Source organism: Lonchura striata, chromosome 10 (assembly GCF_046129695.1).
Source record: "Lonchura striata isolate bLonStr1 chromosome 10, bLonStr1.mat, whole genome shotgun sequence".
NCBI classification, from domain to species: Eukaryota; Metazoa; Chordata; class Aves; order Passeriformes; family Estrildidae; genus Lonchura; species Lonchura striata.
The window spans coordinates 4,681,277-4,695,416 of NC_134612.1; the positions used below are offsets into that span (position 1 = coordinate 4,681,277).

At 59.6% G+C, this 14,140-nt stretch overlaps 3 protein-coding genes across 4 annotated transcripts in view; 1 reads left to right on the forward strand and 2 right to left on the reverse strand.

Annotated features, from left to right (window-relative positions):
- The window catches only part of KIF1A (kinesin family member 1A), a 46,326-nt gene extending 42,429 nt beyond the window's left edge, over positions 1–3,897 (reverse strand). Inside the window, exon 1 of the mRNA XM_077785575.1 lies at positions 3,782–3,897. The gene's annotated coding sequence lies outside the window, so the exon portion shown is untranslated. The remainder of the gene's footprint in view (positions 1–3,781) is intronic.
- AGXT (alanine--glyoxylate aminotransferase) lies at positions 488–4,460 on the forward strand. 2 transcript variants are annotated; one of them, XM_021547064.2, is made up of 11 exons: positions 488–700; positions 825–1,017; positions 1,355–1,419; positions 1,492–1,592; positions 1,805–1,875; positions 2,201–2,285; positions 2,541–2,636; positions 2,867–2,936; positions 3,060–3,155; positions 3,351–3,479; positions 3,796–4,460. In XM_021547064.2, the coding sequence occupies exons 1-11, from the start codon at positions 536–538 to the stop codon at positions 3,901–3,903; spliced, it is 1,179 nt and encodes a 392-aa protein (XP_021402739.1). In that variant the 5' UTR covers positions 488–535; the 3' UTR covers positions 3,904–4,460. The 2 variants fall into 2 exon arrangements, with proteins under 2 accessions (XP_021402739.1, XP_021402738.1); XM_021547063.2 differs by lacking the exon at positions 2,201–2,285 and having other exon boundaries at positions 512–700; positions 1,355–1,387.
- Positions 4,461–4,528: 68 nt separating this feature from the next.
- On the reverse strand, positions 4,529–10,316 carry MAB21L4 (mab-21 like 4). Its single transcript, XM_077785782.1, has 7 exons — positions 10,076–10,316; positions 9,594–9,807; positions 8,708–9,204; positions 7,413–7,635; positions 5,972–6,125; positions 4,820–5,176; positions 4,529–4,621 (listed from the first exon to the last, which is right to left on the reverse strand). Exons 1-7 carry the CDS (start codon positions 10,314–10,316, stop codon positions 4,529–4,531), a joined length of 1,779 nt encoding a protein of 592 aa, XP_077641908.1.
- Positions 10,317–14,140: the final 3,824 nt, after the last annotated feature.

Here is a 14,140-nt window from a genome sequence, read left to right on the forward strand (position 1 = left end):
GCCTCCTTCAGGCTGTCACCCTGCCAGATGTCACTCTCCAGGGCAGGTCCCTGGTCGGGGCACCCTGGTCAACAGGAACTTTTTGCTGCAGGAGGAGCTACGACCATGGCAGCTGTGCCAGACCAGTCTCTCTGCACAGCCATCCTGTGGCACAGGATCTAGGTGCCCAGAGCAAGGATCCCACCTGCTGGGACACTGTTGGGAATCATCAGCCCTCGTATTGTGGGGGGCCACGGGGACAAGGACTGCCACAGTGCTTGGGAGTCCCAGAGGCTGGCATACCTGAAGGGAGCATCCCCCAAAATGAGGGGCCCAAGACAGGGATAGCAGAGATGACACATTAACCAGGCAGAGGAGGCAGCCAGGGGTAGAGTCCAGACTGGTAGGGGGGAGCACTGAATACTGGGTCAAGGTCCGTGGGGACGCTGGACACTGCTGGCACAGGATAGACTGTGCTGCAATGCTGGCAGCTGCTCAGGCAGCCTCCTCTACTCCTCCTCTTTGGGCTCAGCTCCTGGGGACAGCACGGCGTGCCATGGCCACCGGACTGCTCCGCGTTGCCCCTCCGGAGGAGCTGCTGCGGCCCCTGGCCGTGCCCGAGAGGCTGCTGCTCGGGCCAGGGCCCAGCAACGTGCCCCGCCGCATCCGGGCTGCGGGCGCTCGCCAGCTCCTGGGCCACATGCACCCTGAGGTGTTGCAGGTGAGCTGCCCCAGCCCAGCCTTCCTTCCCTCCCCTCCTCTTCCTCACCCCCAGGAAGGGCTGGAACAGCTCTGCTGGGGCAAGAGGAGCAATAGCAGTGCTGGCCAGTGTCCTGCTGCCGCAGGTGATGGATGAGATCAAGGCGGGCATCCAGTACGCCTTCCAGACGCAGAACAGGCTGACCCTGGCCATCAGCGGCAGCGGCCACTGTGCCATGGAGGCCGCCCTCGTCAACCTGCTCGAGCAAGGTGACACCGTGCTGGTGGCCATCAACGGCATCTGGGGACAGCGTGCTGCTGATATTGCCAGGAGGCTGGGTATGCTGGGAACAGGCAGGTGGTGTGGCAGGCCTCAGGGGACTGGGCTTGAAGGCAGGGTGCCCTGGTTTGCTGTCCCAATGCTGGCAGTGCTCAGTGACATGGCTTGCAAAGCCAGAGAGCACTCTGCCAGAGAGCACTCCAGGTTTTTCCAAGAATGATGCCACTCCATTTATGGTGCTTTATGGCTTTTCCACTGGGCAAATCTGCAGGAGGCCAGACTCCGGCAGGTGGCTCTGCTCCTGGTTCATGCATGATCAATTGCCCCATGGAGCAGATGAGTGCCCAGTGGGAAGCATGCCCAAACCTCACTCTCCTCTGCCCAAATTCCTTCCAGGAGCCAATGTCTATGAGCTGCTGAAGCCCCCAGGCAAGTACTTCACGCCACAGGACATTGAGCAGGTGAGCGCTGGCCACTATGCAGAGGGCACAAGCTGACCTCCAGTGTGGTCACTTTCCCCCTGTGTCATGCAGGGCCTGCTGCAGCACAAACCTTTGGTGCTCTTCATCACCCACGGCGAGTCCTCCACAGGGGTGCTGCAGCCACTGGAGGGGCTGGGCGAGCTGTGCCACCGGTCAGTGCCCGATGGCCACCCCAAGGTCACCACCGGGGATTTGGGCCTGGGGGTTTATATGTGCTGAGCTCTTCTCTGGCTCCGTTGTGCTGGAAGCAGTTGGTGCCAGTGAGACACACAGTTCCTGTGGGGACCAGGATGCCAGGGCTGCAGCCAGAGATGTGGCAAGAAGAGGTGGCAGGGACACCAGGCTGAGCTCTGTCCTTCCACAGGTATGGCTGCCTGCTGCTTGTGGACGCAGTGGCATCGCTTGGGGGAGCCCCCATCTTCATGGACCAGCAGGGTAAGAGCCACAGTGCCACCATGAAGAACCAGGGGACAAAGGGGTTCATGCCTGGGACAGGGGCAGGGAGCAGTGGGATCAGGCCCTCGGCCTGCATTTTGGCTAGCAGCACTAGAAACTTGTCCAGATGCATCCAGAGAGCCTGTTCCCCTTGGGGCACCATCAGCAGTGCCAGGGCCCTCCCAAAGCAGCCTGAAACAAGTGGGACCTGCCATGTGTGCCATCCTTGTGCTTCCCACCCACCACTTGCAGCTAGGTCAGCGGGCTCAGCATTTTCCTGCTGGGAGCCTCTGATTCCTAAGGAGCTGTCTTCCCTCTTGGGCAGAGATCGATGTCCTGTACTCGGGGTCCCAGAAAGTCCTCAACACACCCCCTGGCAGTGCCCCCATCTCATTCAGTGAGCGAGCCAGGTAAGAGCAGCCCAGTCTCAGCAGGGTGGATGTGGCTGGGGGAGGTTGTCACCTCTCTCCTTTGCTAGCCACCTGCTTCTGTCCTGCTCTGCAGTGCTATGGGGGCACAGCCCATCCCATCCCTGGGCAGTGATTGGGAGCTGGAGCCAATCTCTGCATTCACTGTAGGGGAGTTCCTGCCTCCCACAGGGCTGATCCCACCTTGGAGCTGGTGGGGTCTAGGTCCCACCTCTCCCCGGTACTCTGTTTCGCCAGGGAGAAGCTGCTGAGGAGGAAGACGAAGCCCCCATCCTTCTATCTGGACGTGGGCTGCTTGGCAAACTACTGGGGCTGTGACGGGGAGCCGAGGAGGTGAGGGCGGTCTCCCTCGTTACAGACGGCTGCGAGCACTCCCCACCCAGCCTCTGTCCTGGCTCGGGGGCTGCCCGCCCTCCCCCTGCCTCCCCATCACCCTGGCTGCTCGTCACACCCTCTGCACTGGGTGGTGAGGAGGGGGGATGCCGTGCCTCAGTTTCCCCTCAGTTTCCCTCAGGGGCTGCCGTGCTGCAGCCAAGCTGAACGCCCCTGGGTGCCCCTTGCAGGTACCACCACACGGCGCCCATCAACAGCTTCTTCAGCTTGCGGGAAGGCTTGGCCCTGCTGGCAGAAGTGGTGAGTGGCACCAGGCAGGCAGGGGAGCACCAGCAGTGCCCGTGGGGCTCGGAGGAGCCGTGGGTGCCAGGAGATGCCTGCCAGCAGCAGAGACCTTCTCTTCTCTCTCCTCTCTGCCCACAGGGTCTGGAGAGCTCCTGGGAGCGACACCGGGCCAACTGCACCCAGCTGTGCCAGGGGCTGCTCGACATGGGGCTTGAGCTCTTTGTGGAGGAGGAGGTGGGTGCAGGGCAAGCCCACCAGCAGCACCACAGAGTGGGGGCAGCGTGAGGGCACAGCCCTGTGCAGCTGGAGATGTGCCTGGGCAGCTTTTGATGCCAGAGAAAAATCTCCCCGCTCCGTGATGCTCTCTCCTGGCACGGCGCTGGGGTCACCAGGGGCCGTGGGACTGAAACCAGTTTCTCTCTTCCTCAGAGGGCCAGACTTCCCACCATCACCACCGTCAGGGTGCCCGAGGGTTACAACTGGGAGGACATCACGGCCTTTCTGATGGACAACCACGGCATGGAGATCGCTGGGGGCCTGGGCCCCACGGTGGGCAAGGTGGGCAGAGTCCTCCCGTCCCGCTGCCCGTGGCTGGGCACAGAGCCCCGCATTCACTGCCCCTCTCTGGCTGCCACTGCGTGTGTCGCTGGCTGTGTCCCATTGCCCGGAGCAACGCATAGCAGCATAACCACACACAATCACCTCCTAATTGAATAACCACGCACGTAATTAGCCGGGGCGACACCTCTTTATAGGGAACGATGTGTTAAATGCGAGCAAGGGAGCTGCGCACAACCACTCACACCTGGCCGTGTGTCCCCCGCTCCCTCCGCACGGGCTGCTGAGGCGCAGACACTCACCCTTCTCCTCCCAGGTCCTGCGCATCGGCCTCATGGGCTGCAACTCAACCAGTGGCAACGTGGAGCGAGTGCTTGGAGCCCTGCGAGATGCCCTTAAGCGCTGCCACCGCAGCCGGTTGTGAGCATCCCCGGAGGGGGGAGGCTGGGGGAGGTGGCCTGGCACTGCCTCGCATGCCTGGCTGCAGGCAGCTGGCAGCAGAGGGACTCCACTGCCTCCCTGGGATGCTGGCAGGAGCCAGCACGGCAGCATCCAGCAAGCCGAGGCACAGTGGAAAGGAGCTGGGATAGCAGGGCACATGGAGGAGAGGGCTGTGCTCAGCAGATGTGAGATGTGGCTCAAAACCACTTCTCCCACCACCCCCCACACTGGCCTGGCCCCTCAGTTCTTTCCCTTCCCCTGGCCCCAGGGCATGGTGACCCTCAGCCAGCTGACAGAGGGTTGGATGCAGGGTCTGACCATAGGTCACTTCCCCTCCCATCACCAACAACCTCGGCCTTCCCCACCCTCTGCAGCAGAATGCCAGCCATCCCCCTGCAGATTCTGGACCATGGAGCACCCAGTGCCCCGGTCCACCAGGGCAGCCAAGAGTCTGTGGGTGCCCTACCAGGTGCAGCTGATGTGCTCTCTCCCCTGTACCACCTTTCCTCAATAAAATTACACAGCAGGATGCTGCTCCCTGGCCCTGTAGCTCTCCTTGCACCCCCCAGAGTTTTGAGACACCCAGTGGGACAGCAGCAGGGTCTCACTCAGCTCTGCTGAGGGATTTCTTGGCGGATCCTGGAGAGGAGCTGGGATGCTGCTGAGCGACGTGCACTGTCCTGGATCCGATACACCTGAAACTAAAGGGGGTGGGCAGTGAGGGGAGAGGGCTCCCCACTCTGCTGGAGCTCCTTGCCCAGCACTCCCAGCCTCCCACAGCCTCCTCAGCACGCCAGAGAGCTTGGTGGAGCCGATTGCAGCTCATCCCAAGATTCCTAGCCCAGGTGCTAGGGATCTCAAGTGCTGCCTCACGAGTTCTGCTGAAGGGCTGGGGTTACCTGGCTGAGCAGGATGTCAAAGTAGGCTGTGTCCCAGCAGGACCCATCCTCGGTGGGGAGCTGCAGGAGGGCTTGGGTTTCCGTGTCTGCCTGGCAGCTGCCACTGAACCCATGGAGGCCAAAGTGGAAGCGGAGGAAGCGTTGGGGGTCCCAGGCAAAGCTCTCCACTTTATGGTAGAGGGAGGCAAGGTCTGGGGCATCTCCTTGGAAGAGGTTTTCCTCTGGGTTCAGGAAGTGGGGCAGGTGCTGGGTGGCCAGGCAGCGGAGAAGGATCACCAAGAGCCTGTAGACAGAGCCTTCCAGGTCCTGCCAGTCCTCAGGGGAGGGGAAGAGCTCTGTGCTCCACAGCAACACCATCTGTGAGGAGGGAGAGAAGAGCACAAGGCCTGATCCCAGGAAGGCTGTCCCTTCAAACCCTGCAGGTCACCATGCAACCACTTGTGGGGCTGAATCCATGCGGGCTGGAGAAGATGATTCTTTTGTGAAGGCCAGATACATACATGTGCCCTTTTTCTTAAAAAAACCTACAACCACCACCCCCAAAACATCAAAGAATGCAACGCAAAGCAAAGTACACAGCATTTGGGTTACTTGGAGCTGGAGCCGTTCTGTAAGCAGAAAACACCCTTGCATCCTTCTTGACCCTTGGCTTGGAGAGCCATCAAAAGGCAGGCCACACCTAGATTGTGCCACCAAGTGCTGTCCCCAGCATGGCCAGTTGGCACAGCTCCAGGGTGTTGAAAAGAGGTTGGGTGGGGAGAGGAGGTTTTTTCTCAGCAGAAATGCCACCCGCAGCCCTGTACAGGCACGTCCCAGCACACCAGGGCATGGGGCAGCCTTGCAGTGTGGCACAGGGATGCCATCCCACCGAGACAGGCAGCCTGGGCCAGGGGGTGATGCCCTGCACACCAGTGCAGAGCCCCAGCTCTGAATGCACAAAGCGTCTCCAGCTGGAGGTTGCTGGTTCAATCCAAGGAAGAGGATCAAAGCCCTCTAACCGTGGCTGGCAGCAGCACACATCCTTCCCAGACACAGCCATGGGCTGCTACACCCCAAAGCCCTGCAGATCCTTGTCTGGGTTCTTGTGCAGGGGAGCAGCCTTGGCTCTGCTTGCCCAGAGAGCCACGGTCCCAAGCAGCAGAACCAACCTACCTTCAGGTGGTTGAAAGTGAGGGTGCCTCTCCCCCCGTGCCCTCCCCAGTCCTGGTCACGGAGCTGGTCGAGCAGGCGAAGGCTGTCCAGACGGGGTCCCTGCAGGGTGTCCACTCCTCGGAGCAGCTTCAGGATGGGAAGGTGAGTGGAGGATCTGGAGGAAGAGAGTGGGGTCTGGTGGGAGGGGAGATGAAGACCTGCATCCTCCCAGGATGGGGAGAGTATGCCTGCAGTGACATGGCACGCATATTGTTGGATAGGATGGATAAATATAATTATTCATAAATAATACAGCCAGGATGAGAACAGTCCTCCCAGCTAGCCAGACGATGCTCCTGCCTACAGATGGGTCCAGGGGTCAAGTGGACTGTTCCATCTCACCCCCAAAATGTACGGTTCACCCCGCACCTGTAACCCTCCCCTAAAACATCAGGTGCCTGTAACCCCATTGGCCTGAGCCTTGTTCCAGCCCACCCTGAAGCCCCCTGATAAGGGGGCTCCAAGGGGCCAAATGCCCTCTTGGAACTCCCCCCCCCCTTCTTGGATCTTCCCCCTCATAGGACCCCCACCCCTTCCTTGAGCATCTTCCTGTCGCTCCCCTCTCCCATCCCCTCGGGCCTTGCCACGTGCTGTGTCTGGCAGCTCGAAGCAAGACCTTTCTCCATCCCTAATAAACCTTATACCACAAGAGCAGCCTTCAGAAATCTCTCATCTCCATTCATCTACACCATTCTGGAGTGACAGCACTTGCTACAGCATGTGGTCCCAGCCAATGCAGCATCTGGGATCTGCAAGATCCCCCCATGCTTGCCTCTGGAACTTCAGAGGTGTGGAGCGAGATGGGAACACTGCTGTGCAGCTCCTGCCTTCCCAGGAGGATCAGGAGTGGGGCAAAATGGGGATTTTTTCCCCTATGTGCAGTGGGGAGAGGAGGCTGGGTTGGTTCCCAGCGAGAGGCTGGACATCCAGTTGGACCACCTTGTTCCCAAAATAGATACGGACTGGTCCAGCTGGCTGCTCAGCCCCGCCATGGGGTTGGGCCATTGTGCTGGCAGGCAAGGTATGTCAGTGCAGGCTTGTTTTGTCCTGCAGCCCACCTTGGGAGGCAGTTCATCACCCTTCTGCTGCCAGGGGCCTGGGCTTGTCTCTGAAGCCCAAGCAGGGATCTGAGAGCTGCCACCCTCTGCACAGTTAGGGTGCATCTCCAGTGAATAATTTCAGGGGCCTCCTTCAGTTACACTCCCCCTCTTTCCCTGAGCTGTCTGAAACTTGTCTGAAACTCCCCAACACAGGGAAGAGGGTTTGGGCATCATAAGGAGGTGACTTCAACCCCTGCTGACTTGTCCCCGCCCTGTCCCAATCTCTTTTTGCCTACACCCGGCAGGGCTGCCAGCCAGGGGGCATCCCTGGCACAGGATCACCCCGCAACTGAGCCTCTCACCTCCAGCAGTGGGGAGAGGCAGGGACAAAGTGAGCCTCTTCCGTGGCCCTCCTGAGGCTGCCTTCAGGGAAGCCCCTGTCCCTGTGCAGCCTCTGGAGCTGCAGCGGCTCCTGCTGCCTCCTCACCACAGGAACAATGTCAAAGCGAATGGTCTTCCAGCTGCCACGGATCAGCAGGGAGAGCTCCATGGCATCTTCCCGCAGATTTTCAGCACTGATGTCACCTAGAAGCAGAGGGTTTGGCAGCTGTGAGCAGGTTAGCACAGCCGGTCCCGCAGGCTGAACCAGGTCTGTGCTGCAGCAGCAGTGGCCGTGTCCCACCCCACTCGACTCAGCCCTTTCCAGTGCTGCAGTCTGGGTGCAGTTCCCCGGGTAAAATCCCTCTCCCGGCCGTGCTGGGGTGGTTTTACAGGAAGAAGCATCGCAGGGGTCAAGGTCAGGCACAGCAGGAAGTCTCAAGCAATCAAACTGAGCTGTGCTTCTGGGTGGCTGAACAGTGCCAAGAAAAGCAATGCACTCCAAGAAAAATGGATCAGGAAAGGTTCATTGCTTTCTGGGGGTGGAGGAAGATGAAGGTCACTGGCTTGGCCACAGAGGAAGAAGGGGATAGTGGATTTGCTGGGACTGGGTTAAGAGACTTTCAGACCCACTGGTACTCTCACATTACCCTTTCACCCTGGCTGAGCTTTCCTTCAAGAAGCACAATGGGAGATGAAAATGCATGAAGAAGCTTATGGAACAGCTATGGGCATCTCCCAGGGTCCCCTCCCACCAAGGACACTGCTGCCAGCTGGGGCCCACGTGTTCACAGGGTCAGACCCGTGCCCCAGGGTTCTGGTCCAGCTCTGATGCGCTCCCAGCTCACTCTCCAAACAGCCTCCTCCAGAGAGCAGGGGGCACTTGGAGGCAAGAGGTGGAGGGGAGAATGTGGTGAGGGCAAACCAAGCACACCAAGTCCTTGAGCAAACCCTACCTGGGGACTAACAGCAGGGCTGGGTGGACCCTGCACCCACCAAGAAGGGTGCCATCAGTCCCAGGTGAAGATGCCTGAGGATGACTCTGATGCCCTGGGATGGCAGGGAAAAGTTTGCATCGCCCCTTTTCCTTAGCTGGGGGCAAAGCCCATCCCAGCACACAGCAAGGTGCTCGCTAACCTGCCCCTGCAGCTTTTGGGTGGGCCACATGCCCAGGAACCTATGTCCCAGCACGTTTGCATAGGGATGACTGCCAAGCTGGGAAGCTGGGCAGGCACTGGAGGCAGCTCCTGGCGGGGAAGCACCCTGCCAGCGTACGCACCTGGCTGAAGCAGGAAGAGGCGTTGGCAGCGCACGATGGCTGAAACAAGGAGCTCTTTCAGGTGCTGGAGGATTTTGCCTGGAAGCAGGCACCTCGCACCACCTCCGTGCTCCATCACATCCACACCACCAGTCCAGTCCTCCAAATCAGTCCCTGGAGAGCACACTTCCAGACAGCAGGTGTTCATCTCTGCAGGGCGCCCGCCCGGGCTGTCCCTGTTCCGGCATGCCAGCACACGCAGGGTGTCACCATCAATGCGCAGGGGCACCTCGAGAGTGACAGCGTCCTCAGAGGCACCGACAGCAAACTCGAAGGCTTCCAGGTTCCTGGCGTAGTCCACGAGGAAGCGGGGATCCCTGGCATGGACATTCTCCAGCAGGGTGAGCAGGATGTCCTCGGCCCGCTGGAAATGCTCCACCCGCTGCCTCTCGCGGGACAGGATCACTCCGAGGTAGCTGTGCCAGAGGGAAGTGTTGGCTTCCATGGCAGCTCTGCTTCTGCCTTACGCTGCTCCGAGCAGCAGGAAAGGTGCGTGGGCAGGGAGGGCAGGGCTGGCCCGGCGCAGGGCGGGCGGAGGGAAGCAGAGCCGGGCGGTGACAAGCACCGAGTGCTGGGTGACTCCCAGGGAGAGGTACGGGGCAAACCCAGGGCGGGGGCTTGAGTCACACCGTGGCCCCTCTTCTGCCACTCCAGAAGGGTGACAGCGAGTGCTCAGCTGCTGGGTCATGCCAGGGGAACGCTGTGCTCTCCCGCACCGCCCTTGGCATAGGGAGTAGGTGCCGGCAGCACCCCTCCCAGCCAGTGCCAGGTGAAGCACCCACTGTCCTTCACCCCAGCCTAGTCCAGCGCTGCCCGCCCGGCTGCTCCCAGCCTGTGCGGCACCCACAGGAGCTGGCCAGGCTCCTGCAGGGGCAGGGCAGTGGAAGGGCAGCTGGATCCAGAGCCTGCCTTGCCGGTGCCCAGAGCAGCCCTGCAGGCCCAGTGCAAAAGCTCAGCTCCATCGGGCTCCAGCTCTCGCAGGTGCGGCAGCCCCCGGCGCCCCTCTCCAGCCCGCCTCCCCGCACACACGGGCCCCGCCCGGACCGCGGTCTCCTGCCAGGCTGCGGGAGGATGGACCCGGGAGGACGCACAAAGGGGGCTTTGGACCCCAAAGCCGCCGTGGGGAGGCTCCGGGAGCGGCAGGGCCGGTCCGTGGGTGCCTCAGCCCCGCCGCTGCTGCCGTGCCCCGGCCCCGCTCCGCGCTCGGGGGCTCGGTGCATCCCGAGCTGCCTGCGCTCGTACCCTCAGACCTGCCCGCGCTTCTCCCCATCTCCCACAAACCCCAGAATGCGGATTGCCCGGCACGTTATCTTCTCTGAGTGCCGTCACCTTCCAGAGGTCCCCGAGCTCCGCAGGCCTGGAGCCGCAGCTCAGTGATGATGCCTGCGAGGCTGGGCTCTCGCCGCGGGACCCTGTGCTCAGCCGTCCCGGCTTTCCTGCCAACTGATCCTGCCTCGGTCACAGCAGGGAAGGCAATGGGGAAGCGGGGGAGGCTCCGTGGCAGCAGGGGGCCCGAGACGAGCTTGGGGACCACTTGTGATGAAGAGAGGGAGAGTGCCAAGGGGCTCATGGCCGCTCCTCCCATCTCCTGTGGCTCACGCTTACCCTTTTTAAACAGCCCAAGTGAGGTTTCTCGATCTCCCCAGGGGTTATTTCCAGCGCCTCCTTCAATTCCCTGTTGCTGAGGAGCTGCCCTGAAGGTAGGAGTCTGTCCCTCATGTTCATTAACCCTTCTGCCAGCCGACTGAAGGAATTCTGCCTTCCAAGGGTCAGAGCTTCCACCTGCAGGGCATCCTTGAGCAGCTGCAGTCCGAGTCACTAAGCCTGCATTGGGCTTCTCACTACCAGGGGTCTGCAGGTACTCTGAGCTGGGGAGTCTCAGCCAGATTTTAAACCCTGACAAGAGCGATGGGCTCTGCATTTCCTTCCCTGAGCTCTGTGCTTCAGGTTTCAGCCCACCTGAGCACGGGATGCTCAGTCCCCCACGCCAGTGACTGTCTCAACCGGAGCGGGGCAGGTCTTGCCCTCCTCCATCATGTGGGGAAGACAAGCTGGCTGGTGTCCCGGAGAAGGACCAAAAGCAGCAGACCCCCATCAGAGTGTCTTGGGCTCATCCTGAAGAATACTGAACCCAAGCCAGACAAGACAGATTACTGCTTCATTCCCTGGTGTGGGAAAAAGAGGGCAGAGAGATGCAGGCAACCATGTTTCTGGAGGTGGTGGGGCATGGCTCACTGCTGTCAGGGTTGCAGTGTGTCCATCATTCTGTCATGGATGGAGTCCCTGCCTCAGCAGCAGCCAGGACATTCCTTCTGTCCGTGCCTGGCAGGAATGCTGGAGGAGGCTGTGGGCATCGTGCAGAAGCTGAATTGAGAGCCAGGAGTGGTTCTATAGGAAGGTAAGGCTGGGCAGGGCATGGAAACATGCCTGTCCCTCCAGATGTCTTGGTGCTAGTGGGGTAACCCTGTCCTCTTGTCACAGTGCTGGCAGAGCCCACAGTGTGACCTGACATCCTGCTGCCAGAGCTCTGATGCTGGGAAGAGCCAGTGTGATGTGATCCCCTCAGCTCACCTCTGTGCTTTTCAGACCCCTGGGTGCCACAATCAAGAGGTTGGTGCTGCAAATGCTGCCTTCCTGTGGGCTAGGACCTCCCCTTTTCCCCTTTTCCCCTTCCCCCTTTTCCCTTTTCCCCTTTTCCCCTTCCCCCTTTTCCCTTTTCCCCTTTTCCCTTTTTCCCCTTTTCCCCTTTCCTCCTTCTGCCTTTCCCTTCCTCCTTTCTTCCTCTTTTCCTCCTTCCTGTTCTTCACCCTGTTTTTCTCCTTTCCTATTCTCCTTTCCTTTCCTCTCTCACTTCCTCTCCCCTCCTCATTCTCTCCTCTCCCCCATAGGCAGGGGGCCAGGGGCAGGCCCTGGAGGAGCATCTTCCTGGCTGCTGCCAGGCACAGGCAGCACAGTGAGTGACCCTGCTGCAGGCACCATGTGAAAAGGAGGAGTGATGCTGGGCAGTGGCACATCTGGTGACAAAGCTGGCCAGCCAGAAGAGGTGGGAGCAGCTGGAGGTGCTGCCAGATGCTGAGCAGGGCTCTGAGCAGGATGGTGTACATCAGGTGGTGGGCACAGAAGCTCCAACCCACGTGGGAGAGCCCTGGCTGGAGCCGTGCTGCGTGGGATGAGCCATGGGGCAGGGACACTGCACGGTTGGGCATTTGGGGCAGCACCTGGACACTCAACCCACAATCAGCCCAAGCTGAGCACAGGTCCACTGGCCCAAAAATAGCAGGAAAAACTTCCTAATGGGAAGGTCAGTTAGGCTATGGAAGACATGGCTGGAGTGCAGAGTGTCTGGGCAAGTCACTAGAGGCTGGTGGCGAGTGCCTCGGCACTGGCAGAGAGTTTGGCCTGAATGAGCTAATCACTGTTTCCATCTCGCTGCTTTACAGTTCCAAGAATTTTTGATCTGTTAGAAACAGGAGAAAGAAAACAACCCCAAGCTGAAGGGCAAGTACAAGCAAGAGAGAGGAAAAAAGCCTGGGGGCATGGGAGCACCTGGCACAGCAGAGGTGGGCGAGGAGCTGCAATGAGCCCCCAGTGTCCCTTACCCAGCTGCGGGGCTGTGCACTGTGACTGCTGCATGCCAGACCCTGCCAGATGCCATCATCACTCAGCAGAAAGATTTTGGGGTGCTGAGCTGGTGGGTTGAGGAGCTGGCAGGCACATGGGCACTGGGATGAGGGAGGGAGGTTATGTTCTGCACCAGCACCAGCACTTCGGCACCCCACGAGCCCCCTGAGTGGGCATGGCCCCCAACAAAAGGGCTGGGATAGGGAGGGGGGACAAAGGCAGGGAAGGTAGAGAGGAAGAGAGAGTAATTTAACATGACAGGCTGTTTATTTTGGCAAAAAGGGTCTCTTTTCAACTGATTTCAAAGCTCAGCCCTGGGGCTTGCGGGGGGACCACACAGCAGGGTGGGAGATGAGGGGTGCAAGATGGGGGGGTTCAGTGGGGCACCCAGACTGAGAGGGAGAAGAATGCCCTGTCTGTTCCTGCCTGGGGCACAGGCTGTTTTTCAAGCCCTGGCTGTGCTTGCACGCTGCAGCAGCGGGGTGTCCCCGTGGGTGCCCACGCTCCCGCACGCACACGCTTGCCTGCATGCACACACACACATTCGCACGCTCCCCCTGCCCCTGCTCCTTCCTCCAGGCCAGGGCTCAGCTGGAGTCTTGGCTTCCCCCAGTGACATTTCAAAATAGGCTGTTTATTAAAATTAAAAAAAAAAAATTAAAAAAAAAAAAACAACCGCGGGGGGGGGATCGCTAGGAAAGAAATAATTATTATAATCACATTAAGATCTTTGGCTGTAAAACTCTTGTGAGAGCACAGGGAAGGAGCTGGGGCTGCTCTCTGCAGGGAGTACAGGGGGTGGTTTTCCTGCCTTGTGCTCTTTTATTTTCCAGTCCTGATCCAAAAACACCTCCCCTCCTCCCCTTTTCCTCCCCTTTATCCTGGGAAATGAAAACAATTTATTTAATGATGGATCATCCCTTTCTCTGGTCACTGACCTTCTGGGTGAATTTCTGCTGAGCTCGGTGGAAAACTCGAGGCTGGGTTGTGGATCCCATCTGTGGATGGGGGAGGGGGGGAGCTCACCCTTATCCTTCCCAAAATCCACAGCAACAATCCTGGGGAGCAGGACAGGGCTGGCAGAGAGGGTCCCCACCAGGAAGCCCAGCAGCAGACCTTGCTGCGGGCACTATCCCTGCAGACCGGGGGCTTTGGGGGCAGATATGGGGGCCCCAGAGCCTTCTCTCAGCCTGATGGGTTTTTGGTATTTATTTGTTCTGCTCTGAGGTTGGGGTGGGCTGGGGTTGCAGTGCTGAGGTGGGAGTGGGCAATGGAGGAGTGATCTCCACCCTGCCAACAGCCCTTGCTGCCCAGCGGGGCTTCTCTGGCTCAGGGTGTCTGTGGGAAGTGATTTTGGGAGCTGCTCAGGGACCGTGTGGGGCAGCGTGGGGTTCCCAGCAGCAGCAGCCAGCCGTGCATTCCCGTGTTTTCCTGTGTATTCCCGTGTATTCCTGTGTATTCCTGTGTATTCCTGTGTACTCCCGTGTACTCCCGTGTATTCCCGTGTATTGCCGTGTATTTCTGTATAGTCCTGTGTGTTCCCGTGTATTCTTGTGTATTCCTGTGTATTCCTGTGTATTCCCATGTACTCCCGTGTATTCCCGTGTATTGCCATGTATTGCCGTGTATTCCCATGTATTCCCGTGTATTCCCCTGTATTCCCATTTATTCCCATGTATTCCCGGTAGTCCTGTGTATTCCCTTGTATTCCCATTTATTCCCATGTATTCCCGGTATTCCTGTGTATTCCCGGTATTCCCGTGTATTCCCGGT